This window comes from Andrena cerasifolii, chromosome 1 (assembly GCF_050908995.1).
Source record: "Andrena cerasifolii isolate SP2316 chromosome 1, iyAndCera1_principal, whole genome shotgun sequence".
NCBI classification, from domain to species: Eukaryota; Metazoa; Arthropoda; class Insecta; order Hymenoptera; family Andrenidae; genus Andrena; species Andrena cerasifolii.
This window is the reverse complement of record NC_135118.1, coordinates 24819270-24847003: the sequence shown is the minus strand read 5'-3', so window position 1 is coordinate 24847003 and position 27734 is coordinate 24819270. Positions and strand designations below refer to the sequence as shown.

The 27734-nt window shown below is 40.9% G+C and overlaps 6 protein-coding genes across 21 annotated transcripts in view; 2 read left to right on the top strand and 4 right to left on the bottom strand.

The window, feature by feature from the left end:
- The window catches only part of LOC143371480 (uncharacterized), a 47191-nt gene extending 44257 nt beyond the window's left edge, over positions 1-2934 (bottom strand). For all 3 annotated transcript variants that reach the window (XM_076816701.1, XM_076816692.1, XM_076816718.1), the window contains exon 1: positions 2350-2934. In XM_076816701.1, coding sequence (XP_076672816.1) covers positions 2350-2475 — 126 coding nt within the window. In that variant the 5' untranslated portion in view covers positions 2476-2934. The remainder of the gene's footprint in view (positions 1-2349) is intronic.
- A 1567-nt stretch (positions 2935-4501) lies between these two features.
- LOC143371434 (nudC domain-containing protein 3) lies at positions 4502-7045 on the bottom strand. Its single transcript, XM_076816602.1, has 4 exons — positions 6542-7045; positions 5879-6467; positions 5598-5786; positions 4502-4811 (listed from the first exon to the last, which is right to left on the bottom strand). Exons 1-4 carry the CDS (start codon positions 6637-6639, stop codon positions 4719-4721), a joined length of 969 nt encoding a protein of 322 aa, XP_076672717.1. The 5' UTR covers positions 6640-7045; the 3' UTR covers positions 4502-4718.
- A 389-nt stretch (positions 7046-7434) lies between these two features.
- LOC143371443 (protein C10) lies at positions 7435-8246 on the top strand. The gene is made up of 4 exons (XM_076816629.1): positions 7435-7590; positions 7675-7758; positions 7823-7999; positions 8092-8246. Exons 2-4 carry the CDS (start codon positions 7719-7721, stop codon positions 8223-8225), a joined length of 351 nt encoding a protein of 116 aa, XP_076672744.1. The 5' UTR covers positions 7435-7590; positions 7675-7718; the 3' UTR covers positions 8226-8246.
- A 131-nt stretch (positions 8247-8377) lies between these two features.
- Positions 8378-18514, bottom strand: Lqf (epsin homolog lqf). Of its 12 annotated transcripts, none has more exons than XM_076816510.1 (14): positions 18235-18514; positions 16456-16507; positions 15380-15471; positions 14084-14176; positions 13757-14015; positions 13492-13691; positions 13363-13417; positions 13120-13282; positions 12880-13009; positions 12565-12652; positions 12363-12484; positions 11998-12292; positions 11743-11919; positions 8378-11222 (listed from the first exon to the last, which is right to left on the bottom strand). In XM_076816510.1, exons 3-14 carry the CDS (start codon positions 15401-15403, stop codon positions 11092-11094), a joined length of 1737 nt encoding a protein of 578 aa, XP_076672625.1. In that variant the 5' UTR covers positions 15404-15471; positions 16456-16507; positions 18235-18514; the 3' UTR covers positions 8378-11091. The 12 variants fall into 12 exon arrangements, 11 of the variants coding, with proteins under 11 accessions (XP_076672625.1, XP_076672633.1, XP_076672642.1 ...); XM_076816518.1 differs by lacking the exon at positions 18235-18514 and adding an exon at positions 17832-18196; XM_076816527.1 differs by lacking the exon at positions 18235-18514 and adding an exon at positions 17575-17825.
- A 1231-nt stretch (positions 18515-19745) lies between these two features.
- Neos (nuclear receptor coactivator protein neosin) lies at positions 19746-27601 on the top strand. 3 transcript variants are annotated; one of them, XR_013086003.1, is made up of 8 exons: positions 19747-20195; positions 20298-21102; positions 21192-21275; positions 21347-21546; positions 21678-22103; positions 25301-25509; positions 25605-25723; positions 26750-27601. XR_013086003.1 is itself a non-coding variant. In XM_076816455.1 (6 exons), exons 1-6 carry the CDS (start codon positions 19961-19963, stop codon positions 22976-22978), a joined length of 1947 nt encoding a protein of 648 aa, XP_076672570.1. In that variant the 5' UTR covers positions 19746-19960; the 3' UTR covers positions 22979-23863. The 3 variants fall into 3 exon arrangements, 2 of the variants coding, with proteins under 2 accessions (XP_076672570.1, XP_076672579.1); XM_076816455.1 differs by lacking the exons at positions 25301-25509; positions 25605-25723; positions 26750-27601 and adding an exon at positions 22782-23863 and having other exon boundaries at positions 19746-20195; XM_076816464.1 differs by lacking the exons at positions 25301-25509; positions 25605-25723; positions 26750-27601 and adding an exon at positions 22785-23863 and having other exon boundaries at positions 19749-20195.
- Positions 24084-27103, bottom strand: LOC143371359 (protein-lysine N-methyltransferase SMYD4). The gene is made up of 6 exons (XM_076816479.1): positions 27001-27103; positions 26705-26903; positions 25978-26635; positions 25632-25918; positions 25186-25469; positions 24084-25015 (listed from the first exon to the last, which is right to left on the bottom strand). The coding sequence occupies exons 2-6, from the start codon at positions 26889-26891 to the stop codon at positions 24518-24520; spliced, it is 1914 nt and encodes a 637-aa protein (XP_076672594.1). The 5' UTR covers positions 26892-26903; positions 27001-27103; the 3' UTR covers positions 24084-24517.
- Positions 27602-27734: the final 133 nt, after the last annotated feature.

The window sequence follows — 27734 nt, the reverse complement described above, 5'->3', positions numbered from 1 at the left end:
TTGTTAACCAAGAACGGAGGAATGCATACTAAATACCAAATTCCTATCCGCCGGCATGATTAACAAAATACTATCCGATCAAATTAAAATGCTACCTGAAAATTCCTGATCAAATTAAAATGCTACCTAAAAATTCCTGATGAAAATAAAATGCTGCCTGAAAGAATCCTGATCAAATTAAAATGCTAGTTAAAAATTCCTGATCAAATTAAAATGCTAGTTAAAAATTCCTGATCAAATTAAAATGCTATCTAAAAAAATCCTAATCAAATTAAAATGCTATCTAAAAATTCCTGATGAACATAAAATGCTACCTGAAAAATTCCTGATCAAATTAAAATGCTACCTAAAAAATTCCCGATAAAATTAAAATGCTCCCTAAAAAATTCCTAATGAAATTAAAATGCTAGCTAACAAATTCTTGATCAAATTAAAATGCTACCTAAAAATTCCTGATCAAATTAAAATGCTACCTGAAAAAATCCTGATCAAATTAAAATGCTACTTAAAAATTCCTGATCAAATTAAAATGCTACCTGAAAAATTCCTGACGAAATTAAAATGCTACCTAACAAATTCCTGATGAAAATAAAATGCTACCTGAAAAATTCCTGATCAAATTAACATGCTACCTGAAAAATTCCTAATGAAATTAAAATGCTACCTAACAAATTCTTGATCAAATTAGAATGCCACCTAAAAATTCCTGATCAAATTAAAATGCTACCTAAAAATTTCTGGTGAAAATAAAATGCTGCCTGAAAATTCCCGATAAAATTAAAATGCTATCTAAAAAATTCCTGATCAAATCGCACACTCCAAAGCAACGTCGAATTTCCTTCAGCTACAATCCTAACGATATTACTAAAGAATTTATTCCTCGAATGATGTCATTTAAGACCACCTATATTAAAGCCTGATCTCAGGTAAAATTCCTCGATACTTTAATCACTATACACTCGAGCCAAGATTGCAAGCCGCCACTGAAGAATGATTCCACTGAAAATGCCAGGAATTTCCAAGAAACGCTTCCCAATGTTGTCATTAACGCGACTCGAGGTACACGAGGAAGACTATGGAAGCGTAAGAAAGAGATTGCTCACAGGCTATAACGAATCGGGAATTATAACGCACAAAATCCTCGAGCTGGTCTCGAAAAGCAGCTCCGTTGAAAATTTCACGAGACTCGAGATTAATGGAGCTCTCATCCAGTTAGCTGGCACGGACGAACGGTATCGGCCGTTGTAAACGCAATAAGGCTTCGTGGAATATTTCATGCTAGCTTCTCCGTGAGAACTTCTTCCGCTCAGGAGGCTCTCGACGCCCTCGTGGGTGAACTTGACCTTCGACCCGAACGTTCACCTGCGACAAGGACGACGGAAGCCGTCGAGATACACCTTCCGGTCTGGCTTCTGCGAGAACAGATCCGCCTTCTCGAAACCCGAAATCAAACTCTTTATACATCCTCCTTCTCCCTCTAAATAAATGCAGCAAAGGTGCCCCCAAAAAATATCAATTTTCAAAACTGCAAGAAGCTAAAAGACCAAGTAACTCTGTTAAAAAATTCTATTCACCGAAACTGGGAATTGTGAAACGAATTTATTGCATCGATTCGTGCTCCTCGGTTATATTTGTCGAAGAACTTGGAAGATCGGAGGAAGACGCGAGCAAAGGAGCACTGACCATGCAACGAACTTTCCAACGCATTTAACCGTAATTTAGTAACGTGTTAATAATAGCATAGCGCTCGAAGAATGAAGATACAGGATGGTCAGTCTTCCCTCAAGTATCACACGGAAATCCTACATCCTCATCTTTCAAACTCTGATATCGACTTGGAAACTGCAAGTAGGAAGTGAACTAACGATTTCAAACTAAACTACCTACTCCACGTACTACGCTAAGCCCTCGCACACTCATGAAGCCCATTCTGAAAACTGAAAAGCAACAGGTTGCATGGGCATTCTCAAGAAACCGCGTTCCACGCTTCGAACCCATGAAAATTCGCTGCGCGCACCAGCGCGCTCCACAGATCCGGGATGACACAATCCTGTATACGAGGAAACCAGTTTTTCTACTGCGAAAATATCAGCGAGCATTCCCTGGGCGATGCAGGTCCCCCAGCGAACCTCTCCCGCACTTGCACCGATAAAAATCGAGCCTGCAAGCGAGCCAAGCCGTGGAATCGGTCGCAGCGGGTGCCCGGGGGCCAGGAACAGCGTCCCGAAAACGATACGCGATATATCCGAGAAGTAACGGGGTTATCTGGCGAGGTATCGGGGATCGCGAGCACAACGTGGCACCCTGAATTCTCGCCGGGAATCGCTGAAGGCGCAGCGACGTACGAACCTGGATTTGGGCGCGCTTGACCTCGGTGTAGAGCCAGTTGTCCGTGGAAAAGGCGATCGCCAGGAGGCCGGTGGCAATGATACCGGTTATGGTCGCGAGGGACAGCGTCACCGCGGAGCAGGGCATCTTGGTATCCTCTTCTCCGTCACCTCTATTTCCCGATTTTCCCCGTCGTCTCCACTCTCGTCTCCGTTACGTTCACCTCGCGCCGGCACCACCGCTACGAGAGCCTGCGTTACTGAAGGAGGAACAGGTCGCCGTCGTCCTCGGGGCTCTCGAGCATCCGTGGAGAGAAAAAAAAAGAGAAGAGGAGGATCACGCGGGCACGAAACAGGTCACGAACCGTTCGCGGATCGGTCCAGGGACCGTGGATCGATGGCGGAGTCTCGCGGCCAGTTCTCGATCCAGTGCCGACTCCCTGACGATCACGGGGGGCCACCCGGGGAACGGGGTCCGTGGAGGAAGAAGAGGGCGAGCGCTGACGCGACGGTTTCGACGTTGACGACGTCCTTCAGGGTGCGCGATACGCCGCGATACACATTACCACCATTCTCTCCTACGACAACGACACTAACGGCCCGACTCGACTCGGAGGAAAGCTGAGTGTCGACCAAGGAGAGAGAACCGGACCCCAGGTGGGGATGGACGTAGCCCCGGGCAGGTATATTACCTGTGTTTTACCTTCAGCGGTGCTCAACGCGCCCCTTCTGCGCTCCTTACACTCGGAGTCGCTTTGGAGGATCAACTTGGGCTTGGGATTATGATATATTCACCTGGGATGACGAGATTCTGGGCGTGGGTGCCTAGAAACGAATCTTCCTTTGTCGGTCGGCCACGTGAAATACGTATTTCGAAGCCTCCGCCATGTTCAGTCGGAGACTTCGATGCGCGCATGGCTCAGCTATTCTAGCCAATTCGTTGAGATTAATGATCGAGACACGTTGCGTTAAGTAATCAGGGTACTTGCAGTCTCTGTGGCACATCCTGGAAGGGACTAGGTAAGTGCAAGAAGGTAAAGAGTCGAGGAGGATCTCCGAAGGAATGAGAACAGTTTCGCCGTAGCTGTCTACCTGCTTCCATAAAGCGTTCCTTCCTTGTTCCTTTACCAAACAATCCCACCACTGGCCAGATAAAGCCGATGCAAACGCCGGGGAAAAGCGAGGAATTCCTGGCATTCTGCGCACCCTACCCCCTGGTCACTTTGCGCTGCAACCTTGGCAGGGGGATTCTGGCCTTTTCTTTTTACTGGATTGATTAATTCTGACCCGCGGTGTAATCCGTTGGATACCTGTCGGTGCTAGATTACCAGCGAACGTGAGAAACACCTGCGTACCTGCGGGCTCGTGAAATCGCGGACAGATGCAGGTACCAGGTATCTTCACCGGTTCAGCGGGACTTCGGGCCGAATCGTTTGTCTGGGCCTTTAAAAGGCCAGCGGTGATTAACGGATTAAGTAAGCCATGTCAACAGTGACGGTCTATTGACAGAATTTAGAGTAATTTATAGTATGCATGGAGGACTCGGAAGCCAGGGTTCGATTTAGGGGGCGCAAGCAGGGCAATTAAGTGGTAATTTATGAATAGTAATTTTTTTTATGGAACATAAGGCTTTTGTTATTCAACAAATACCTAAGTGCAACAAATTTCACTCACTGTCAAGAATTAGTTTTTTAAATAATTATTTATAATTAGCTATGAAATTAGCACTGCAGAGGCAAATCAGTGTAAGTCCATTAGCATTAAAACCCAGATTTACACTGTCCTCTGAATGATTTTGCCTAGCAATTCCGTGGTCGGTATAAGTACCTCCCCCATTTATTGCTTACGTATGAAAGTAGCGACTTAATTAATTTATCAACTGCAAGCTTAACCCACGAAGAGGTCTTCGTCGGATTGTGATTTAGTTAGGGCCTGGAATTTATGTTGCTGGGAAACAGCTGCTACGAGGGTGATACTTTTTGCCGTAATGCTACGCCTGAAAGAATCGTTACGACGTTCGTTTAATATGCGCGCCTCTAATGACGACAAAATATTACATCGCGGCGCGGTTCCGTTATTTCCGTTTGTTTTATACTCGCTGCCCGATGGTATCGTGAATGAGTAGTCGAATGGAATTTAGTTGCGTGCCTGGCAAGTAAAAGAGAATACTGTCGTCTTATAAAAGCCTGTGTTATAATGGATTCGTGTACAAGCACCAAAAATGGCCCGCCTTCTTGTACACGAATAATTTCGCGCGGCCAGATTTGTCTGCACGCGTTACAATTGTTAAATAACGGCAAGAAACGTGTATTTACAGAATTTCGTAGGTCAATGTACAGATTTGTTTATTCATCCTTGACAGTCGAATGGAAGCTGTAGAATTGAATAATGTTAAGGGAACTGCACTATCGAGGGATCGTACGACGTGCCTTCGAAGGGCGATCCTTTTGCATACCATGCCTTTTTCAAGATCTTCTCCATTTTCTGTAAACAAAATTTACACGGTTGAAATCAGTAGTGGCGCATCCAGAGGGGAGCCCCCAAAGAAGGAGCGTTGTAAGAAAAAAAGAAAACTGAATAATAAAATTCATCGCGCTTCTTTTCTTTTTTCTAATGACAACTCCTCTTCTTAAAAATTGATTTAAAGAATAAACTTTAAATAAATTGGCGCACTGAGGATTTAATCTTAGGGCGAGGCAATTTGAAGGGATGAAAATATTTATAATGCAAATTCAATAAAATTCTTTAGGTGATTATAAAAATTTATTTAAAGTTTATTCTTTAAATATTTTTTTAAGAGAAGTTGTAATTTAAATAAATTTTTATAATCACCTAAAGAATCTTATTGAATTTGCATTAAGAATATTTTCATCCCTTCAGCTCGGCTCCCCGTAAGATTAAATCCTCAGTGCACCACTGTATGTTAGTAGCTTCGTGTTTTGAAAATGTTTTCGGAGCGGATGTTTCGCTTTTAAGGGTTTATGAGTGGGTCGAGACCATTATGGGGCCTTAACATACTAAATGGAGCATACTATGCACCCTTGGGAATGGGAAGCGGATGATAGTCAGTGACTCGAAGTCACGTAGCTATTGGGAATGACACGATATTGTTTGGAGTGAGAAATTTTAGGAATGGCAAGCGACCAGACGTTGTACTGATAAACAATAAGGATTTCGTTTTTAAAGAATCTTGTCAGAGTGCGAGGAAGATACAGCAGCTACCCCCGAACCTCGTTCTAATTTGCTCCCAATTTTTGTCTACGCGCTTACAATTTGCTCGGAAGTTGGCTTGCCAAGAAGCTTCTGTTGATGATTCCACATCAGCTCTTGCACTTTCATTTGCTCCGCCGACCCCATATCAGCCAAATGTCTAGAGCAGTCGATCTTACTCAGTTCGATCTTTGGTTCGCCGACAATCAACGCTTCCCACCATCTATCAGAAGCCTTCTCCAGATGAATCTATAACAGAACAAGGCACCGTGGCACAGTGTTTGTATCAAAGAGAGTTTCGTAATATTGAATCCCCTGTGTCTTATCCTGCCTCAACGCACGCTAATGTGTTGTCCAGGAACTATGCTCCACACCGATTCGTCTTTCCGAATTTTGAAGCACAGCTCGCCCATAAAGATTGTCGTCCACTCAGAATCGCAAGCTTCCACTGTATCCTGATTCTGCGCAACAGTCGAGGTTCTTGCTTCAATTTTAATTTCACTGGAATCTAGATTAACCCTAAGTTCTTTTGCTGTCTGTACACAACCGGGTAGCTTAACCAACACGTCCAAATCGCTAATAGTTTGCGACCACGTATAATTCTCCCTTACTGCCCCATTATAACTATCCGATGTCCGATTCTTCTGCAACAATTGAATCGGTGCGTCTGTGACTCGACTGTCCGTGCATGTCTCGACTTCAAGTTCTTGCCCAACTTGTGGAGCAGTAGAATCATCTATTATTATAGAATCATCTTGGACGTTAGCTTTATTTTCTGTGTCAGCATCGTGACTCCTTGGTTGGTCCGTTCGATCTGGAAGTTTAGAAATATTCTTCCACTTGCAAAAGCTATTCAAAATAAGCTTCTCTGTTACGCCAGGAGGAAATCCTAACTTTTCGTCTGGACCAGATTCGACATAAAAATCTGTACTGTAATTGAATTATGAATTGCAAATCTTCTCCATATTCTGATAAATATATCTGCACACCATAGGGTGACTTACCGTCTGTACAGAAACCCAAAGAATGCATCCAGGAAGTTAGTAATGTTCTTCTCTTCTCGTAAAATTTGTAGAAACGCCTGATCGTTATCAGAACCCATTATCTTTGTTTCAGACTACTCCTACCAAACGTCTTCCAATTCAAATATTCTGCACGTTTCTTCGCACTTGGCGATGAAATGTCGCACTGGATTTGTTGACAACTGAATTTGAAGACGTTCTTTCACAATGGTGTCGTTTGTTTACAATTTGGTTCGCGAAAAGGTTATGCAACAACAAACTGTTTCGAAAACACTGTTTGCAAGAAATAAAATCAGGTCAACCCTACTTCATTGAACAGACTTCATTCGCCACTTCGGATGTTGCAAATTAAATCTTCATGATGTATTCTTCTGTTCTTTGGATTCCGCAAAATCGTATTGCACTTTCATTCAACTTTATGTTAAGGCTGATTCAGACACGTCGAGCAATTTAGTCGAGTAGCGAGTAATTTAGTACTTTTTCGTGTGTGGACACTAAAATTATAGTCAAGTAGTTTAGTAAAACCATGGTAAATTACTAAATTATTCGCTACTCGATGAAAGGGGAATTCCACTTACGCCCAAATCACCCGCGCCTGCGACCGTGGGATTTTCCCATTTTGTAATAAAATGAATATCATAAATTATATGTACCCGTTTTCGAGTCATAATTTACAATTCAAAATCTGTATTTTCCGATAATGGCTCTTTCACAGATTTCTCTTCCATATTTCAAGAGATTTTCATAAATTTTGGAATATTGACCACGGGCGTTGCGAGCGATTTGGGCGTAAGTGGATTTCGCCCTAAATTACTCGACATGTCTGTTCCAGCCTTTAAGGTTTTCACGTTATCAATGTCATTCAACTTCAACGACAAATGGAGCTTTGTTTACATTCAGCGCCCTCTTGAATGAATAGTAATTGAACGTAATGTTTACATGTTTGACGTGCTTGAGACTGGCGACAGAGAAGCTTAAGTAATTTAAATGTGTAAAGAATAAGAATGATTACTGTCATGAAAAGACCTCAAGTGTGTTCAATTTTATAAAATGAATCGGTTTTAAGATCGTAAAGAATCTCGGCAAAGAAAGATTTTGTATTTTTAACCTTTCAGATTGGTTTTACTTCTTACCAGATTATAATAGATTTGTTTCTGCAATGACCACGATGCCGAATTTTACTTCAGAAATTGCTAAAGGTATTCGATGGTTATACTAAATTATAGATTTATTAATGATAATATATCCGACGATTCTTTTCAGCTGTTTTAACAGACATACTGACAGCGTTAAACACGCCTGAAAACATTCAGAAACTTGCGGAGGCAAAGGAGAACTCCGGGAACGAAATGCTCAAGATGATGCAGTTTGTCTTTCCAATCGTAGTACAAATTCAAATGGACGTTATAAAGAACTATGGGTTCTCAGAGGGTCGAGAAGGTTAAATCTTTAACATGTCTACATCGTTGATCAGAGTTCTGTACATTACGCTCCTCTGTACAGATAGTTTATTATCTTTTCGTTCGTTCCAGGTACAGTACAATTTGCGCAATTACTCAGAGCTCTAGAAAGGGAAGACCCGGAAGTAGCGCAATTGCACAGTCAAGTTCGTTCGTATTTCCTCCCGCCAGTTACTATAAGCTCTTCGACAGAAGCGTCTCTTTAAAATAAAATGACTGACAACTAATACTGTATTGTTTCACTCGCCATCTGCTTCGATCATCTGTTGTTGCTCTGCGTAAGAATTTTTGGAATTTTATAAACATCGATTTCGCTAAATTCTCTATTACAATTGGTTGTAAAAGAAACGCATACAAGGCAGTTTCAAATTAAATATTTAATCAGAAAAATTAAAAATTTTTACATTGATTTGTATAATATTATTAATAATAATAATATAATATAATCTACTAAAATATATAATATTCATTCATAAATGTCCTCTGAATTTTCTCTGCACTTACACCAATTCTAAAAACTAAACAGTGTTCCATCGTTCGCGTAAAAATGAAGCTCGCGCATCGCGTCATATACGTACAGAGGAATAACAACATATAAGTTTTGTTCACAGATAACCCAATGCACGGTTACGAGGAACAAATAACAAATGCGTGGGCCGTTTAACGGGCCGAGGAAAGAAATCGATAGCGTGTTACAACATCGTGCCGTACGCCGGATAGGCATGACGATTAAATACAGTGATTTCCCTATCGAAAGCAGTGAACAGAAATGGCCGAGGAGTTGAATCGCAGGGCAATTCCGAGCTCGAGCGCGCCGAGTGATATGCATGTAGCGCAACGCCGGACTTCATATTTTTCCGCGAACACCATGGATAAATACGCGTTAAATATACAAATTTCAATTGATATAAGCAAAGTACATTGAAAGAATGCATAAGGAAACAGAAATCATTAATTTAACGAAGAATAATACAATGGAATCATTTAAGCGACATTCACTTGTAACAGAATTTATAATCGTGCCAACTGATGCCTGTGATCTCACTTAGGATTAAGCCAGGCAAATACAGTTCCCCGTTTGCCAATCGCTAAACGCACGTAAACCGCGTTCTCGTATAAAATTGTAAAATGCGTTGGTGTCCCTAAAAAGAAAAGGAAATGCTGAGCCGGTACGTCGACGCTTTCTGCGAAGTAGCACTTTGAAAAAGTTCGCTAATAAATACATTTTGATTATCGACTACCGTCTTGGAATTGTGAACGCCGTATTCCTGTTTCGTACACAATGATCATTGGGATGTAAAATGCCGAACTCAGCAACTTTCTCTTCTATATATACGTATATAAAAAAAAAGAAGAGATAAACAGAAAATATAAAGGAAACAGGAAATACCGAGTACGAGGTTAAAAAACACTTTCAGGCTTCGTTAGAGTATTCTATACGTTGAACAAGTATAGAGCAAAAGACTTGACAATTGGGGAACGGATATGCTGTAACATATTTACAATTCTTCATCTTCTCCTTTATATAAATCAAGGTACAATTGTAAATTGTTTCGCGTACAAAGAAGGCCAACGCCTCTCGCGTCAGCCTTCTTCTGATCGTGTTGGTTTACTATAAATCTTGTGGGCCGGGTGATTCCCTCCGAATGCTCTCAAACCTCTCGCCTCCCACAGAAACCAACACAACCGTCGCGTTGACTGCGAGCTTCCGTAGAAATAATAGAACGCGTCGTCTTAAACAGCGACTCTCCTTCGCCGATAGGAAAAAATGCATATTAGCTAATGCCTATGTTTGGTTCTCAGCAGTGCACGAAGCCCCTATGCGAGTATGTCGAACGGTCGCGCCGAAACCAAGTATGCGTGAAATTTCGAAATGAAATTCGACCTGCGCATACGCGTCGTTGACTTCCGCGGGTGCCATAGGTTGATCGGACGTTGCCGTTGCAACCGCGAGATCGCTTAACCGTCTCTCTCGTCCGCAAGTACCCCCGAGGTGTTAATAATACAAACGCCCAGTAGATCAGCAAACGACGTTACGATCGTTGTTACCTAACGTACACATCTCTCCCGACCAAGATCGAACATGTTGCGTCGCATTGTCGTACGGTCCATCCGATTAAAAAAGCATGCCATTACACGAAACACTTTTCACGAACGACAAATCGATGCACGTCACACTAAGCGTAATAACTTAAACCGAAGAACCCTGTTCGATATAAATATACCTTCTTTCCTTTTTCTTTTGCAAATCACGATTACAGTCTCACGATCTCGTTAGCTGTAGAAAAACGCGTGTATAATTTATAAATAGGGGGAAAGAAAAGTTGATTCTGACGCCGAAACCGTTTGCTTTTTCACTTCTTTTTTTTTTTAACACTATAGCCCACTGAAAATATCGTCCAATGATCTCTATTCCTATTACCAAATCGAGTCGCGCTTAAAAAATATACTATATATGTATATATATATGAAAAAAGTGCTTAGAAAATCTAGTTACACCTTGGGACCGCGTAAGCGCGTTCGAAGTTGAAACACGATATCACACCTTTTCTTTTTCTGTTTATTCCGTATGTCCATGCGTCACCTTCCCTCGAGATAGTTTCCCCCGCTCGTCGCCATCGTCACGCGACAAAATACAAGCGACTGAATCGTGGCGGACACGAAAACACTTCTGCGCGACGAGAATCAGAAACAAGTGTTCACTAGACTTTTCTTTAGTTACTATGTACGTAGAAATAAATTGTCGATGTTAGCCGTGTCTTTTAGAACCTACTATTGCATATCATCCACGTGTCTGCTTCCGCTTTCGTTTCTATCATGATCGGAGAAGTCACGTTCTTCAGTTATTGTTACTCTCAGATGTTGGGAACGAAGGTTGCGTGCCGAGCATTTTAGGTTTGAAAGCACGTTTTCTCTGTCGGCCGGTGTGTCGTCTATGTCTTCTTGAAATAAAGCTATTTTATAGCGAGCAAGAAACTTATACCGTACAGGGTTACCGCTAAAATCCTCGAATACTTTTTAGACCACAGTGCTCTTGATTTTCGACTGACGCCTTCAACGACTATCACCAAGCTACGAGAGGAACGGATTCGCTGTAGTAGTCGTGTTCGCTGCCCAAGGGTCCTGTCGGATCTGATTAATCGTAGGACGGGGTGGTGGTGGTGTTGCCGTCGCGAACGGGTTTGCTGAGTATGACACGGTTGCTGGAAAGTTCCGTTCATATTAATTCACACGCTTAAGAATCACATCTCTATCAAACCTTAAGCTAGAATTACAGACTAAAGATTCGGGAGCAAGGCATTCATTACACTGCAAGGAAAGCACGTTAAACATATTTATACGTTTATGTACACAATCGATATTAATTTTTGTAAAGTATCCGCAGTCTTCGCTGTAAAAGAAGATTCGTAGAAATACAATTTTGATATTCTCCTCGAATATATTCGAATCATGCATCCATGCAGTATTGTTATTCAATTTGTAGGTACTCACGAATTTACTTCCAATGAAATGCTATTTTGCAGACAAAATATGTTACAGAGGAACGTTCGCATCGGGCTCGAGGCATTTTTAGATTAGAGCGTTTCGTGGTTACAATTCTGTACTTTTAATCGATCGGTATCGTACGTGTGGAGTTCACGGAGGCTAGTACTTGGGTTTTCAAATTGTAATTTCCAAGTCTCTCGTGATACACCTGACGTTATAGTTTAAGTGAATGATTACCTGCGGGTGTGGGCGTTGTTGGTTTGACCGTCGACGTACTGACAAGATTATCAAGATTAACCAGAGCAGAGTTCTCCCCGAGGAACGACTGCGGTGTTTTCTTAACAGCGCCTGTACTCGAAGGAAGATTGTCCGCTATACCTCCCAAATCGAACGGATCTGGCGATAGCGTACCCCCTGGGATCATAAAACAATAAAGTAACAATAGATTCTGAATGCCGTAGCTTCGCCAATAAAGTAGTCACTCGCACGTACCATTATTTGTGGTTTGTGGACTAGATCCAGGCTTATTTCTGTTTGTGATCAGATCGAAGTCATCTAAATCGCTCAGTGGACTGCCTGCAGAACTGTTCTGATTCCCCATGGGAAAATTGTTGAAACTAGGCCCGGTACCGTTGAAGCCGTTGCTGGTAGTGTTGAAAGTAGCACTCGAAGCAGCGGGCAAATTCAAGCCTACGTTCTGCGGTGTTTGCGGCGCGAAACCGATATTCTGCGTTACAGTAGGATTGTTAAAAGTCGGAGAGACAGATGTCGCGCCTTCTCGAGCAACCTAGACAATATTATAAAAATACTCGTATTAGCTCAGTGTAAATGTAGATATAGTAAGCTTTATTTCTTACCTGTTTCTTATTTGTATCGGCTTCATTGGCAGGAGGTACTGGTGACCAAGGGTCCGCTGTAGGAGGAGACGTAACCGGCACGGGTGATGGTGCAGGTGCTTGCCACGGATCCACCGCAGCAGCTGAAGCAGATTCGAAATCAAATCGATTGGTCAGAACGAAAGACGACATTCCGTACGAAATATCAGGTGAGAAATTTTACTTGGTCTTTGTGGCGGAACGGGAGTCCATGGATCGATTACTGGCGATGTACTGCTCGTTGTGGGAACACTCCAGGGGTCGTTCTGTGCCTGTAAATCGAAGGTCAGTGTGTAAGGCTCGACTATAATCATCCAAGTATTTGAAGGAACAATGAAACAACGCTTTGTGGTTCTTTGTTGCGACGATCAGACGTACCTTGTACATATAAAATTGAGACAAATCCAAAGACTGTTGTGCAACATGCAAAGAGTATGCAATGCCGTATTATCATGCAATAAGCGAATATGCGAGTCGCATTTGATTTAAGTCTGCCTACCTGTGGTCTGGGCGGAGGCGCTGCGATTGGTATACCCCAGGGATCAGTCTGCGCATTAGATCCGCTTGCTTCTCCTAAGGTTACGTCCAGTAAATCTAACATGTGGCTTTGCTTCTCGGTCTGCGGCGTTCTGAAATTCATTTGGTGCCTTAAGGGAGAAGTGAACTGGGACGTCTTGTTCTAGTCACTGCGGCGTGCGATAACCGCGAAGCCCGAGAGTATAAAATGACTGGCACTAACTTAAAATCTTGCTGACTTTGGCTAAGGGCTAATTGCAATCTAACGTCGTCGCTACGCCGTCTCTGCTCTTCTTGCTCTGCCTCCTCCCTAGACATCGCGAGAGCCAATTGCAGCTGCAATTCCTCCTCTCCCACTGTTTGTGGCCTCGCAGCTTCCAATTCAGCTTAGCGATGCACAAATTATAATTAGTAACATTGAATAGAATATATAGGATCGCAACATAGGCATTTAATGGACACTCACTGGCACGCCTAGCTGTAGATTCAGATCCCAAACGGCATGGTTCCCAATCTTGGAACTGCGTCAAAAGAGAAGCGTCATTTTGTAAGAAGCAAACATTTCAATGCTTCTACCAATTCCAGCGGTACTTACGTCACTGCTCACAGGTGACATGGTATCTAGTCCGTCGCTTCCAAATCCACTAACAGATTGCGCAAATCTTTCTTTCGCTTTCAGCGCTCTAGCTCTTTCGTTTCTTAATCTTTCTTCGTCTTTTAATAAGGCCACTAGTTGCTTCGCTTTCTCCCGTACGTTCACTCCCTGATCTTTAGACCCTTCCATATACTGGAAATCTACAAACCGACAAGAAGAAAGTTTTATACCGAACGTTAAACTGAAATTGTACATGGCAGCGTACCTTTTAGTGTGCGAATGGCAAAAATATTCTCTTTACAGTGCTGCGCAACCTTCTCCGATCCTGTTTTAATGAGATATTCTAAAAGGACTAAAGCTTTGTACACGTGCCGCCAGTTTTTACCGTGATCGTTCAATCTCTTCCATAACATTTGCATAATCTCGGTAAATGCCACAACGTTATATGTTAAATCAGCAATCTCTGCCATAAGCGTACTGCTCGGACCCCAAGGGTCGTTGCTGGTTGCTTTCCGTACAGCTTTCTGTTTATAGAAGAATGTGGTAGCTCGGTTTCATGCGTGTAAATACATTAGAATCAGCATTTAATTACCTGTGCATTGCTATAGTTGTGGGCAAGATTAATTATATCCCGCCTGATACCTGCCAAATTCACCTGCATAACGTCTTGACTTTGTCGTCTCATCTAAAAGATTACCACTGTATATTACAAGCAGGTAGTAACATTCCTGTTTCTCTTACAAGCCCATACTTATCATCACATACATTCACGCTTATATCAATTAGATACGCTGTAATTTCCAACGAGACTGAAACGTCCTGTTCAGTCGCATTTACTTAGAAAAGAGTAAGGTAAATAAACGCTGGTAATAAATATGGGCAGTCGTTTCATACCAAAGCCATGCATCTAAATACGCGTTAGTAAGAAAGCAGTTAGTCAGAAACTCATCGTGAACTTCTCACGCTGGTCTACTTTTACCAAATCAATGCGTTACTACTACTCTCTATGTGGTTAGTAATAAGATGAATGAAAGTAGCTAAAGTAAGTGCGATTAATACAAAAGTAAAGAAACCCCACTTATAACAGTATCCTTCTGCCCTACACGTGACGTTACTGCATAAATTGCAAATTAAAACTATTGTACGGCAAACGAAACGCAGTAAGTTAATGCGAATAGGATAAATAAGACTACTTCACATGTGTGATACACAAAGCATCAGAGCGGAATAATTTCTTTTGAGATGTGCCTATATATACACCCCGGATAAAGAATTTCAACCAAACCAATGTCCTCGACATTGTACACAATTCGAATAGTATAAACATTAAATTGTAACTCATTCTATCGCTGTAATCTCCGTTAAGAGAGAATTCTTTTTCACCATAGCCTGCCGAGCTTCGTAATATTCAAAGTCTTTCTACGAAGAAATTAATATCAAAGATTTCCTTAACAGCAACATTTGCTGCAATACTGACTTGCATAATGTGCACAACTTATCGTTATTTTAGAAATTTGCAAAAATAAAACACGAATGAGTTTAAAGTATGTGCAAAAACTTGATTACTAAGAAACTATAATTCATGTATCTTTATAGGTATACAGGATGTTATACCGGTTTGACGCGTTTAATTATTTTCAAATGGAAGGGACCGATTAGATTAGATAACGTTAGAGACTTTTATCGCCTCTGCGTTCCTTTCAGATTTGCGTTTCCTCATGAGAAAATAGTGGGACCTTTAGTCACACCCTGTATACTATTCGGTAAGGTGACTTGCAGAACATTTATCTACATCGTTCGTCGTTTAAATATTTTTCTGATAATGTCATTGATTAGTAAGGTAATAAGACTTGTTATTTTGTTGACCGTGGCCAGTTATAAAATTTACCTTCTGCATCGCCATTGTTGGCATACGAACTATCGCTGGCAGCGTTGATGAAGCTATTTCTTGTCCAGAAATATAGAAAACTCCCGAACACTCTTCAAATCAGAATAAAATCCTAAACTATTAGACGGTTCGCTAAATAAGCAAGAAACATTTTGTTACATGTACCTGTTGACGATGAATGATTCTTTATGTAATGCGTAAAATGATGATGTAACCAACTGAGGGTATTTTGCATATAACATCGATAATTCTACTGTTTATTATGCAAATAAATATTGCACAGAATACCGTGTAACGGTTATCCGCCGGGTATCGCGTTGCAAAGACATCTCATTTGGATAGTACTTAAAAAATAAATAGGCACAACTCATATTTTATCGACGGATAACATGTATTATTATTTTAGCTGCGAGTACCTGCTTTAAAGTAGTATGTACAAGGCGTTTGGCTGATGTCTTACAAAAATATTAGCTCCACAATAATAACATTTCGCTCCACGAGTTAGTCAAAGTTCGATCGCTTGTTACTACCGACAATTTCAAATACGTATGAACCACGTGTGACGAATGAAATACATTTACAGCGACTATCTTCAACGGGAGAGAAAAATGTTACCGTCCATGAACTTTTACACCGTGTAGTTATGAATTTCATTTCGTGAAAAGCAACTTTGTAAAAAGAAACGTGTAAAAGGCTGAGAAACCTATGAACTTAATTAATTCCTTTACAAGTAAATGCGATTATAAAAGAGACACGGCTCTAAATTAATCGAGAAATCGAAGTTGCAGCTTTTGTGCAATATTATGTTTTAATTCGGCGGTATAATTTAACTCTCTATAATTATTCGAATCCGAATTACTTTGGGAATGTAAAGGACTGGATTAATCGTTCAAACTACTTTTATTCATTATTGAATCCGTCGCAAGCATTTTCAATAAAAGAAATTTAAATAGAAAACAAAGAAGAAGAAGAAGAAGAAGAAGTTATTATATTAAAAGAAAAGGAATCTGAACCAAACTACTACTTTGAAAATCAATAGGCTGCATGCAATGATGAGGAGAATCAAAATTACTTACGTTGATAAATTGGAGGAGTTAAATTTTTCCTCGAGAAAGCCGCGTTATTAAACTGAAAAGTGAAGGAAACTTTTATTATCTGCCAGTTAGAGACATTACGCTTGGATCTTATCTTATCATGATGCATATACAATATAACTTTGTACTAAAAAGTTTCAATAACATGTATGATCTAGCACTCTCTAAATCTAATGAAACCTTTCCACGTACCAACACGACAAAACAGAAAGCAGGTGATGGCAAACGAAACTTTAATACCTAGTTCAAGTAGTTTAGTTTATAACAATAGAAATCTTTTGTTTGAATTTTGCGACCACTAATTTATTCCGTTTGTGATCTGCAGTATCTATCGCCAATTAGATCGATTTAGAGTGCCAATTCTTAATGAAATATCTTTAAAATTATGTTTCATAACTTTCTCCTTGGCCTTACTAGTCACCTGCCAAAGATAGTATAAGAATAAGTGCACGTTTGACGTCTAACTTAAATATTTGTTCAATCACGTACGTCAGGCACAGGATTACCATACTATTATATTTTTCCAAGAAACTATACCTCCGATAGGGGGGTAGATGTACCATTTGTGGTCATTGCACTGTTTTTGGCCATGTGCATAATTATCTTATTTTTAAATTGCTTGCAGATCATTATTATGTGGAGAATTTCACTTGATAAATATTTTGTTTAGTATATCGCCAGAAACATAAGGTTATATTTATTGCTCACACGGAAAAATATTATATTTTTTTAAAAGTGTCCGAAACTGGTACAATACCTTAAAGTGGCCACAAATAGTGCATCTAACTAGCTTAATACCAAAATTCAAAGTACACGGAAAGACTTATACATTAACTCCGCTTAGATTTGCCATTGTACGGTTTCTTTCGGATACACATAATGTGTATTATACCTACGAATGTCCATGAAACTATTGACACCTATCTTGTTTTCCCAATCACCTCTCCATTCAACGAATTTAGAACAGCTGATAGCCAAAGGCCGCGATATTACCACCGATTCAATTACACGGAAGGAAATCACCGGGACTGCCCGAATTCATCTGTTCGAAACGATGAATTGTGATGGTCTTCGATTCCTTTAACTATTAACCTTACGTACTCGGCGTGACAGCTCAGCACATTTTCAGTCTGAACATCGAGCACACATCGTTCCTTCGTCACGCGTGAAAAACACGTTACTGTGTACTTCCTCCTATCATTCGAAAGTTCGGATCGAGCGGGGATGCACGAGAGTGCCTACGGTGCATTTAACGACAATCATACGCCGTGCGAATACGGAACGGCGATCCTCTCCCGATGGATTTAAAAGAACAATGCCGTCCGGGCATGCACGCTCTGTATCACTCTGTATACTACCTTTCAGTGACCGTCCGACACAGCGGTTGTACACACGCACTCATACACGCGCAGCTCTACTCGGCTGCAAGGCTAGTCCATGAAAATACGTGATATGTCAATTTCGAAACTCTGCCCACTGCTCTCCCATGCTCGGGCGTGACTTCTCGTAATCCTGCGCTCCTCTCGATCTGTTTCGGGCACACGTTAACGCGAACCGGATCGGAGGGGTGGAGTTCGCGAGTAAAAAAGAGAAGCCAGTCGCGATTAGAATACTCCCCGGTGGTACTGCTCTATATCGTCGGAACGGAACCGAGCCTGCACACTTTTTTATTCTACGGACTGTACCACTCGTAGCCTGCCGCGTACCGACCGTACGCCTCCGTAAATCTGCCCGCGATTCAGCGTGCAACCTTCTACTCACCGTGGCCTGTACTTGGAATTTAATACACGGAACTTTTCGACCGAAACAAGGGGGCAAAATAACACAAAACACTTATGACAAGTCCATTCACAGACACTGACGAATTAGGAGCTACGAGGCAAGATGGCGCTGAAAAGTATTCCTTCCTCCTCTGTTTCGCCGCCCGCGGTGCTACCGAGGAAGATAGAGCATTCAGTTTCGTTTTGTGGGGCCGTAGATAACGCGAGGCTGCCTCTTAAAAAGTCCACGCTCCGCTTTTCCGCATATATCTTACGCGAGCAACGTACTGCGTGACTTTTTCTTTTTATTCAAACAAGGAATTTGTCAATGAAGGCTGGCCTCTCTTTATGTAAGCTTAAGGCGCGTTTACAAGCGCGCAAACTTCGGAGTTGAGGGTATTGGGAGTACAGGGTGTTCGAAAAGCCTTCGCATGATCCAATTACCTGGAAAGTATGATTCCGTTTATTGTTAAAGTGAGGTGAATTTGTAATATTAAATGGTGTTTTTAATAAACTAATACTGTATTTAATTACGGGTAGTATTGTTCTAAGTAAAGGGCTGAAATGTTGGTTGAAATCTCTTGTGGTTTCTTATTTTCATTCCAAATAAAATTTGTTTACTTCTCGCGAAATAGAGAGCGTCGTTTAAACGTAGAATAGGCGTAGTATTCCCGCGCGAGTTTTAAAACAGAACGCACTTATACAGACACCCGCTCAATTTACGCGGTACTTTTTATACGCGACTTTTTACACGGTAAATAATTGCTTTGTTTACTTTGTAACTGAAGTAGTTGTGCAAAATATTTGTAGTGAAAGTGTATAGTAACTTGAAACCGATTAAAAAGAAAAGGTGGCTGCTTCGCATTACAGTACTGACAGCGATCAAGAATAAAATTGAAATTTGTTTCTCTGAACTCTCATTATGTTATATATGCGGAAAATTCTTTTTATGCAAATATGTGAAATAAATATTTTTAACACATACACGGGTTTTTCTCTTTCTTATCTTTGCTTTGAACTGGCAGGATTTTCAAACCCGTGAAAAAAAACTACGCGAAGGAATAATGCCCCTAAATCGAGGAACGGAGTACTTATAGCGCGTAATTTTCGCACGCTAATCATAAAACTAATCTGTTCAGCTTTCAATTTAGTTGCCTAACGCCTCTTGTTTCGAAGCTAACGTTAATTTATGAAGACTGTAGATCGGAGGAAGTAAAACGTAAGTGCGCTCCTAGACGAAATCGAAAAGTAAGAATTATTATTATTTTATTATCTTTTGCCCCATCTCCTGGGTCCAACCGAGCCTAGGCCGACGGGTTTTGCCTATGCAGAAAGTGAAGGGGCTGTTGGGAATGTTGGGATAGAGGAAAACAGAAAGGATGGGGGATGGAGCGAGGAGAGAGGTTTTTTTTGTTGTCCTCGGAGCCACCTGCGAACTTCGTTAGTGGGACTGACAGACAGACCCTGGCCCAACACTTAATGGTGGAGGGGGGCATGTTTGGAACGTGCATTTATATGATTTAGTTGTTGAGCAACAGCTTGTGAGAATTAATAGAAATTAGAAGACCTCTGGTGGCGCTACCCGCGCACTAACGCCGAAAACCCAAGGGTGGCGCGACGGGAACGTCACAGTAATATAACCTACGTTGTTTTTGTTAGTTGAATGAAAACCTGTTCGATAAATAATCAGATTTGAGAAGCGTTCTCTAAAAGCGAGCCGCATCAACATGAGCGTGAGGCTTTTAAAAGACCCTGCTACCGTGAGTAGCCGCATATTTGTCGGGCATTTACAAACTGACGATATGACGAAACATGAATTGGAGGAACATTTCTCGAAATATGGAACTGTTGTTGGCTCAGCGATAAACCGAGGCTTCGGTTTCGTCCAATTCGAAGACGAGCAGGCTGCCCAGAAAGCTATCCAAAATGAGGATGGCGCAATGTTCAAAGGCAGACGAATAGGTATCACCTTCTATCCTATTTTGCTTCCATTTAGTTCAGATTAATCGCTCAGCATGACATTGTCGTGGATTCGAGTCTTATATTATATATTTCTTCGAACAGATGTTAGACCAGCGAAGAAGGATAATCAGGCTGGCGGAGGAGGCGGAGGAGTTGGAGGAGTTGGAGGAGGTGGAGGTGGTGGACTTCTAGGGAAGCCGCAAGGAGGACCCAACAATCAGTTTAATCCTGGCAGTAACCACTCATTCAATACTGGGAATGATTCTTTCAGTAGCGGGAATCAAAGCTTCGGAGGAAATTCCAGTTTTAATGCGAGCCAAAGTTTTGCCTGCGATTCGCAGTCGAACGATAGCCAGAAAGGGAATAACATGCCGAACAGAGGAAGCGATCAATTCGGCGACGGGAATCAAACCAGAGATAACGAACAATTTGGAAGTCAGAATCGAAACAATGGGAATGATCAGTTCAATGCTCTGATGCAGAATAAAGGGAATAACCAGTTTAGTCCCGGTAATCAGAACAGAGGTAGTCAATTTATACCGGGCGGGAATCAGAATAGGCCTGGTGGAAATCAAAATCGTAATGGAAATAATCAGATTAATCATAATCAAAGTGGCGGAGGAGCTGGGGGAGCGAACACTGGCGGAGGTGGCAGACACAGGGGCACTAGGGGTGGGAAGAATCGAAATAAAAACAGAGACGGCTCGTCGGGTGGAAACAATTTTAGAGATCGTAGCCCTATCAACAGAAGCGGCCGGTTAGATGACACGGGTGGTCGGGACTGGGATCACAAACAAGGGGATAGAGCAAAAGGCAATAGCTTTGCCAGAGAGCCGTTCAACGATACCAGCAATCGCTACGAAGATTTCAAGGGTTCCGGGCCTAGAGACATGAACATGAGTTTTAAGTAAGCGAAACTAGTATCTCTTCAATCTTTCTCTTTTCTACTGTTGATTATTAGTATCACTGCGATTCTCTGTGATGTTTCTTTATTAGCAACACAAGCGCGGGGAGTGATTACTCAAATGCAGCCACTGAGAAGAATGACTGTGAAATCATTGTCGTTAACAAGGCATTAACGTATGTACAAAAGTATTTTACACATCTCTGAGATAAGAAAATATTCTTGTAACTGTTGTGTATCGAAATAGGGAGTACGCCGAGAGTATCGAGGCAAGGTTGAAGAAAATGGGGCTAACAGTGGACTTACTATTTCCAAACGAGGATGTACTTCTCAGCCGAGTTCTAGGAAATATAGCAAGTCGAGGATGCTTGTACGCAGTTGTGGTCATGCCTATCAACCAGGAACATCATTCCCTAACGTTAAATATTCTTCATGGCTTGCCACAAGGTATTTGCCTCAACTAGCGCTGGGACTATTTGTCGAATTTTTAGGTATTCGAATAGTCCCAACCCTAGTCTCAACAGTACCACGAAAGCCCAGTGATTCTAATGTTTAAACGATCTCGTACTTTTCCACAGAACACAGGAATATGCCCGTGGACGACGCTATTAATTTAATATCACGCGATTTTGCCAATTACAAAGCTGGAGGGCGATCTGTTCCAATAAACACACCTTTCGCGAATGAGAAACACCCTGACGCCATCCAAGTACTATTAAACATGTTGGCCGATAATCATCAATTGACAGTATTACAATACGATCGTGTTATAAAATACCTCGAGATCAAGCGCGAAGAGCAAGTGCAGGTAGAATTAGGGGACGTGAAGGATTTGCCAACGACGACGACGATAACAGTCAGCGACCCAAAACAAGCTGAATTGCAGTCTAGGATACTTAATATTCTGAATAGTAATAAAACGACTTCATCTGTACCAGCGCCTAGCCCAGTGCCAGCACCAGCTCCAGCACCGACTCCTGTCCCACCAGCTACTTGGGGTGCAGGTAAAGCTTATAACAATTCATTAATAAATCAGGAGAGCGTAAATTTAAAAACGAGTTTGCCATGGACTTTTGATTTTGGTTCGGAAGCAATTAAGTTTACAAGCCTTCGATGAGGAACGCGGAAAACGTGCGCGTCGTAACTGCGGCATTTTGAAGTTCTCCTCACTGCACCGCGTTACAGTTATATACCATAACTACAAATTATTCCTGTCTATTATCGAAAGCACTGATATTGAAAGAGCGGTATCCAGGGAGTAGAACATTTCCGACGTGGCAAAATGTTCCACAGACCTGTCGCGCTGTTGTGCGTATTCGAAGGGGTGTTTTATTAGGTGCATCTTACGGATTTTGGATCACCTATTCCTCTTGCATTTCAGTAGGGATTTGTGTTTTTACTTCACAAGCCAGAGAAAAGACACAAATTCTCTGTAAAGAATTTTCTTTTAGATACTATAGATCGTGGTAAAAATTTTGATAACGCAAACGTTGGGCACGAGTGCTTGAACATAAAACGAACTTCGTACGCTTTGGGTTCTTTTGTTTGTCGAGTTCCCCGCGCGTGTAGTGTTTGTTGTGCCTGTTTCCACACGATGCCAGTGATCAAAGCGAACGAACTTCGAATATATATATTGCCGGTGTCACGACCGCTAACTACATGAGTACATCATGTTATGCCAGCAGCATCAACTGCCACAACAGCCACAACAACCACCAGTACAGGAGTTTCACCGTCGCCTCTGCTAAACGATCCGACCGTACAAAAGGCACTTGACAGTCTGTTACAAGGCAATTTGCTCAAAAGCATCGGCGACCAGCAACCACCTACAACCACGACACCTCTGTTTGCCGCATTTTCTAATATCGGTCGGTTCTAATTCATTTCTATGTTATTCCTTTTTATCAGGTCGGTCCTCCTTCTACTTCATCCGGCAAATTCAGAGAGACAAAAAGAAAGAACATCTTTTCGTTTCTTCGAGGTGAAATGCCCGCAATGATAGCCGTTAGGAAAATCAACGCGTTAGTTTAAATCGAATCCAGCAAAGTGATTTTGATATTTGTCTCCGATGAAGTGTTTAGCATGCTTTTATGTGTATAACATAGTACACTCTTGAATATAGGGTTTATAACGATTTGTAAGTTCTATAGTTCGTATTCATACCATTCACAATGATAGATATATACACCTTGGTATTCGTCTACACGTTTGTTTAATCGTTTCGTTCCTAGGACAGGGATATTTTAGCTTTAGTGCAGATCGTATAGCAACGTATACGAGAATGAAAGAAAATGTCGGATGCACATCCAATGGATTTCCCGGACGAACTCTATACTTCTTTTATTCCTATTTGCTTCTTCCTGTTGCTGTAAGGTTTAATCTACGTTTCGAAACATCTTGGATATTACGAAATGGGTTTAAAGTATTATACCGCTATACTTTATTAGAACCTGAGTAATCACGATGAAAAGTATTTCAATATCTAACGTATTGACTTAGTAATCAACAGTTTGATTAAATAATTCCGCCGTTTGTTGCAATTATACGTTGTTCTCGTCTTAGTGCGTAGAATCAGATTATCGTTTTAACGAGCTGCCGCTGCTGCTTCTGTCACTTTTATAACTTTCATTAGTCTCGTGAATCATATTGCCTGCGACTATAATGCAACATGTAATTATGACTTTAATTGAGATTAGTAAGAAGCATTCGAATTTATAAATCTTGTAAACTTTGTCCGATGTAAAAATACAATATACATATTAAATATGAAGCATTTCATTTTTACAATAAATCATTCAAATCGTGTAAGATGTTAAGTTGCTTATTGCATTGCTGGAGATCCATCTATGAGAGTGTAGATTTTTCTTTCAAGGAAGATAGAGATTAGAGAAACTTATTATACATGTTAATCGTTCCTTCCTTCAAATTTGTACGAATACCTAATCCGCAATTGGTTTGAGTATCCGTACAAACATGCTACATGAAGGAAGCAATGCACATTTTTTTAACGATTAAATAAATAAACATGTATAACTTCAATAAAACATTTTTAGGAATACTTTGTCTTTTATTGATAACTGAGTACAATGTTGACGGTGTTGTCCTCTTTCTCACGGATCTACAAAAAAGAAGTTACATATCTATAGAATAGGACTTGAAGTTTGAGCGAGTAGTGCATTAATCGTTTACATACCTTTGCAGCAAAGTGATTAAATTTACATTCATTTTCATGAAGCAATCTATAGCCGTGGATTTAAAAGCGGCTTTATTATATTAATAAGCGACAAAGAAAATCAGTGCACCAAGTGAAGTATACAAGTTAAAGTGGTTCGCAGGATATAAGCTAGCGCATTGTTAACAGCGTCGGCAGGTAAGCAAAGCATATAAATATAAATAAGCTTAGATACTCGTTAAGAATTCACTGCAAATGAAATTTACCTAAATAATAACTCTTCAGGTATTGCTCCGCATGTACAATTTCTTCGCAAGGCTGGGACACTTCCTTGTACAGTATACCGAGGACAGATTTCACAGCATCGATGTCATACATATTTTTCCTTAATCTGTTCTTATAGGGTTTCAATTTCTCTACTAGCTCCTTATTGTTACTAATGGAGCCAATGTGATTCTGAAGGATTTCGTTGTACATTGGCCAGTCGGAAGCGCACGCAGGGCAATCGCACTCGAAAAAGTAGTCCTGCGTTATCTTTTCCCTTCTTTCAGATCGTGGCAGATGTGCATACGCAGGACCGTAACCTGTGAATATTTGATCTCCAGGATATATTGGTTCCAGGGCACGAGTGATCATTGTCAGTCCCTCGAAGTGGCGGAACGTGTTCGGTGCGCAAGAATGATTGTACAAGCTGTGCGTTACGTATAGACCTGAGCCTGTTTGAATTCCCGGTTCTTGTTGCACCTAGAAAATAAATCTGATGTAATATAGAATCATTTCTGTAACAATTATCTTTCATCTCATTCAATTCTGTATAAGTGTTATAAACGTGTAACTAGTAGAGTAAAGATTGTTATTGTTTTTTTTTTCTGTAAGCGTAACGTGTATTCTATAGTATCTATTAAACAAATTACTGTGAAACAATTGGAGGACGTTATAAGACAGGCACGAAACATGATGCTGCCACAAAATGTGAGATCAGAGAAATTGCAGAGGTCTTTTAATTGTTCCATTTCGTATTTCTTGCAGAAGAAGTTAGTCTGTGTGGCTAAAAGGATAGCTGCGAGAGCTGAGATGCAGGCAAAAGCGCTGATTCCAAGGAGCGGTCTTGTTGACATGTTGGTAGCGAGGCTCAAAGCGGATCGTGCACTATGGCTGTCTAGTATACCCTCATCTGTAAATCCTGCGGTTCTCTTATCTACGGAACAAAAGTGGTTTATAAAATCTTTCAACACCCAGTAAGTTACAGTTGAATGTTTCCTACGATTCATTTCGCCAGTCTTCCATATCATTCCGCGTATAATTTATTCTGTTCTTGTATCTTTTATTCTAGCAGCGAAGCATGAAAGCTATTCCTTACCTGGATTGCGCTCAGCTATTTTCATGTCTTCCCGCAATTCTGCAATTTTCTTCCCCTTCGCTGTTACCACGATCACAAAGCGAACAATCTTGGTAAGCATTCGTACCTTATCTTTATCAACATCGAACAAATTTCCTAGTATCGACAAAATTGGACATTCTATTCGATGAGCTATTTTCCAAGCCACTGCTCTGCATTTCTCTGAACAATATAGTGCCATTGGACATTTCGGGCACGGGATTAAGTTGTAGCTCCTCGATAAACATTGATGGCAATGGGTATAATATCTGCAATGCGTAGGATCGTTACATGCCGCTAGATCAATTAATTTTAAGGGATTCGCTACCTGTGCGTATAGATAACGTGTGTATATGGATCCTCAAAGCTAACTACGTCTCCTGGCTTGAATTCTTTAGTGGCTGCTAAGTGACGCCCATATTTTTCAGAACACGTAATGTTGATACCATCGCTAACAACTGGAGCCTCTTTACTGGGACCACGTGATAACTTTAAGGGGCCTTCGTGTGCTAAGTATCTCGGCGGTTTATCCTGATCATTTGCGGACGCATCATTGCTACCATTAATCGACTCTTGTTTCTCCTTGTTGTCTTTACAGTTTTTGTTTATCTCGCCCTTGAGTTCAGCGTTGCTGTTTCTATACCTTACAGTTACAGGTGTATCGGTGATCTTCTCTGACAAACACATGCCCAATACCTTCTCCACGTCGACGATATCATTTTCCTTAAGCTGCAATTCCTTCTTAATCTCATCGCAAGCTTTGGCCCCCCTTTCTCTCAAATTCTTTCTCTTCTCTTCAGGATATCCTAGATTTAAAGCCGCATCGATGTCTATTAAACACTGCTTGTACATCTGTTTTCTATACAAAGCCGCTGACCGATTGGCATGGGCATACGACATAAGCTCTTTGTCACTCGCATACGCTAAGCTCATTGTATAACATTTTATAGCTTCAACGTCGTCGCCCATTACAAAGTGTTGGTTTCCTGTATTTTTCTTATATATAATACCGAATCGTAGAAATTAAATTTCTATGTTTAAAGAATGGTTGTTACCTTCCTCCCTGTATCTGATGGAATCTTCTTCGTTTTTCGTTTCAGGAACTAAAGTGGGTAACTGGGTTTTCACCATATTTTCCAAAATGTGACCAATAAGGGATTCACACTCTGTCTGTAAACCGTATCCCACGTTCGACTGATCACGTTGTCGTAAAGTCAGTACAAGCTCCCTTGCTGTATCCATGTCTTGTGCAAGCTGTCTCTCCTGTGGAGATCTTATTCAAACATTCTTTGAACTCTTATATTTTATTAGAAAACTATTAAACACGTTTGTATGCAGAATGTAAACGTACCTTATTCAGATGATTGCACTAAGATTTTGCGTACATATATCGAGCGTTTCCAACAATTAGGACAAGAATGAGTATTCGCGTACTTCTTGGGCAGTAGATAAGAAGAGACTGAATGGAGTGTAGTTAACTGTGTACTGGCTGAAGCAAAACCGAGAGGTGAAACTAAAATTACCTCGAGTAAGATGATAGAGGGAAGCAGAAACTGCTTGACTATGTAACCAAGCTTGAAAACATTCATTAAATTGTTAAATTACAATCTAGACGACAGGTACACGGGCACACGTACTTTCCCAACACTTGCTGCTATAAATATTGCAATTTTTATAATTCTTGAATTCGCGAAAAAAAGTAGAAAATTGAAGCCTTTTAAAAAAGCAAATATGCTGCAATGTGCTTTTAATGGGTAGTTCAATTTGTGTCCTACTGTTCTAGAAATTAAATTTATTACATAAATATTTTCGTACCCATTATATGTTTTCGGTAAATTTAACTGTAAATAATACTGTAATTAAACAATCACGAAGTATATTGTGAACGTTGAAATTAAATATAAGCATATGTAAAGCTTAAAAATGTCCAATAAATATAGATGTTGGAAGTAGTTTTTTCAGTCTTGTTGCATGAGCACTTTGTAATGAGAACAATTTGGCAGGCATCCAAATTTAACAGTAAAGTCTCTACAGTCTTGAATTCAACCTTTAATCAAACGAATGCATACATACACCAGTATGATT

What these genes read in the sequence shown, in the direction of transcription:
- LOC143371443 (XM_076816629.1), top strand. Translation starts at nt 7,719, where the DNA reads ATGACCACGATGCCGAATTTTACTTCAGAAATTGCTAAAG. An exon ending in TACTTCAGAAATTGCTAAAG is followed by an intron (nt 7,759 to 7,822) that starts GTATTCGATGGT and finishes GATTCTTTTCAG; the next exon opens with CTGTTTTAACAGACATACTG. An exon ending in GTTCTCAGAGGGTCGAGAAG is followed by an intron (nt 8,000 to 8,091) that starts GTTAAATCTTTA and finishes CGTTCGTTCCAG; the next exon opens with GTACAGTACAATTTGCGCAA.
- LOC143371434 (XM_076816602.1), bottom strand. Translation starts at nt 6,639, where the DNA reads ATGGGTTCTGATAACGATCAGGCGTTTCTACAAATTTTACGAGAAGAG. An exon ending in TTTGGGTTTCTGTACAGACG is followed by an intron (nt 6,468 to 6,541) that starts GTAAGTCACCCT and finishes ATTCAATTACAG; the next exon opens with TACAGATTTTTATGTCGAAT. An exon ending in TTCCTGGACAACACATTAGC is followed by an intron (nt 5,787 to 5,878) that starts GTGCGTTGAGGC and finishes GTTCTGTTATAG; the next exon opens with ATTCATCTGGAGAAGGCTTC.
- LOC143371359 (XM_076816479.1), bottom strand. Translation starts at nt 26,891, where the DNA reads ATGGATACAGCAAGGGAGCTTGTACTGACTTTACGACAACGTGATCAG. An exon ending in CACGTTATCTATACGCACAG is followed by an intron (nt 25,919 to 25,977) that starts GTAGCGAATCCC and finishes TACGCATTGCAG; the next exon opens with ATATTATACCCATTGCCATC. An exon ending in AATAGCTGAGCGCAATCCAG is followed by an intron (nt 25,470 to 25,631) that starts GTAAGGAATAGC and finishes TTTGTTCCGTAG; the next exon opens with ATAAGAGAACCGCAGGATTT.
- Neos (XM_076816455.1), top strand. Translation starts at nt 19,961, where the DNA reads ATGAGCGTGAGGCTTTTAAAAGACCCTGCTACCGTGAGTAGCCGCATA. An exon ending in GTTCAAAGGCAGACGAATAG is followed by an intron (nt 20,196 to 20,297) that starts GTATCACCTTCT and finishes TTCTTCGAACAG; the next exon opens with ATGTTAGACCAGCGAAGAAG. An exon ending in GTCGTTAACAAGGCATTAAC is followed by an intron (nt 21,276 to 21,346) that starts GTATGTACAAAA and finishes GTATCGAAATAG; the next exon opens with GGAGTACGCCGAGAGTATCG.
- Lqf (XM_076816510.1), bottom strand. Translation starts at nt 15,403, where the DNA reads ATGCCAACAATGGCGATGCAGAAG. An exon ending in TGTCACCTGTGAGCAGTGAC is followed by an intron (nt 13,418 to 13,491) that starts GTAAGTACCGCT and finishes CTTTTGACGCAG; the next exon opens with TTCCAAGATTGGGAACCATG. An exon ending in AACAACGCCCACACCCGCAG is followed by an intron (nt 11,223 to 11,742) that starts GTAATCATTCAC and finishes GGAACTTTCCAG; the next exon opens with CAACCGTGTCATACTCAGCA.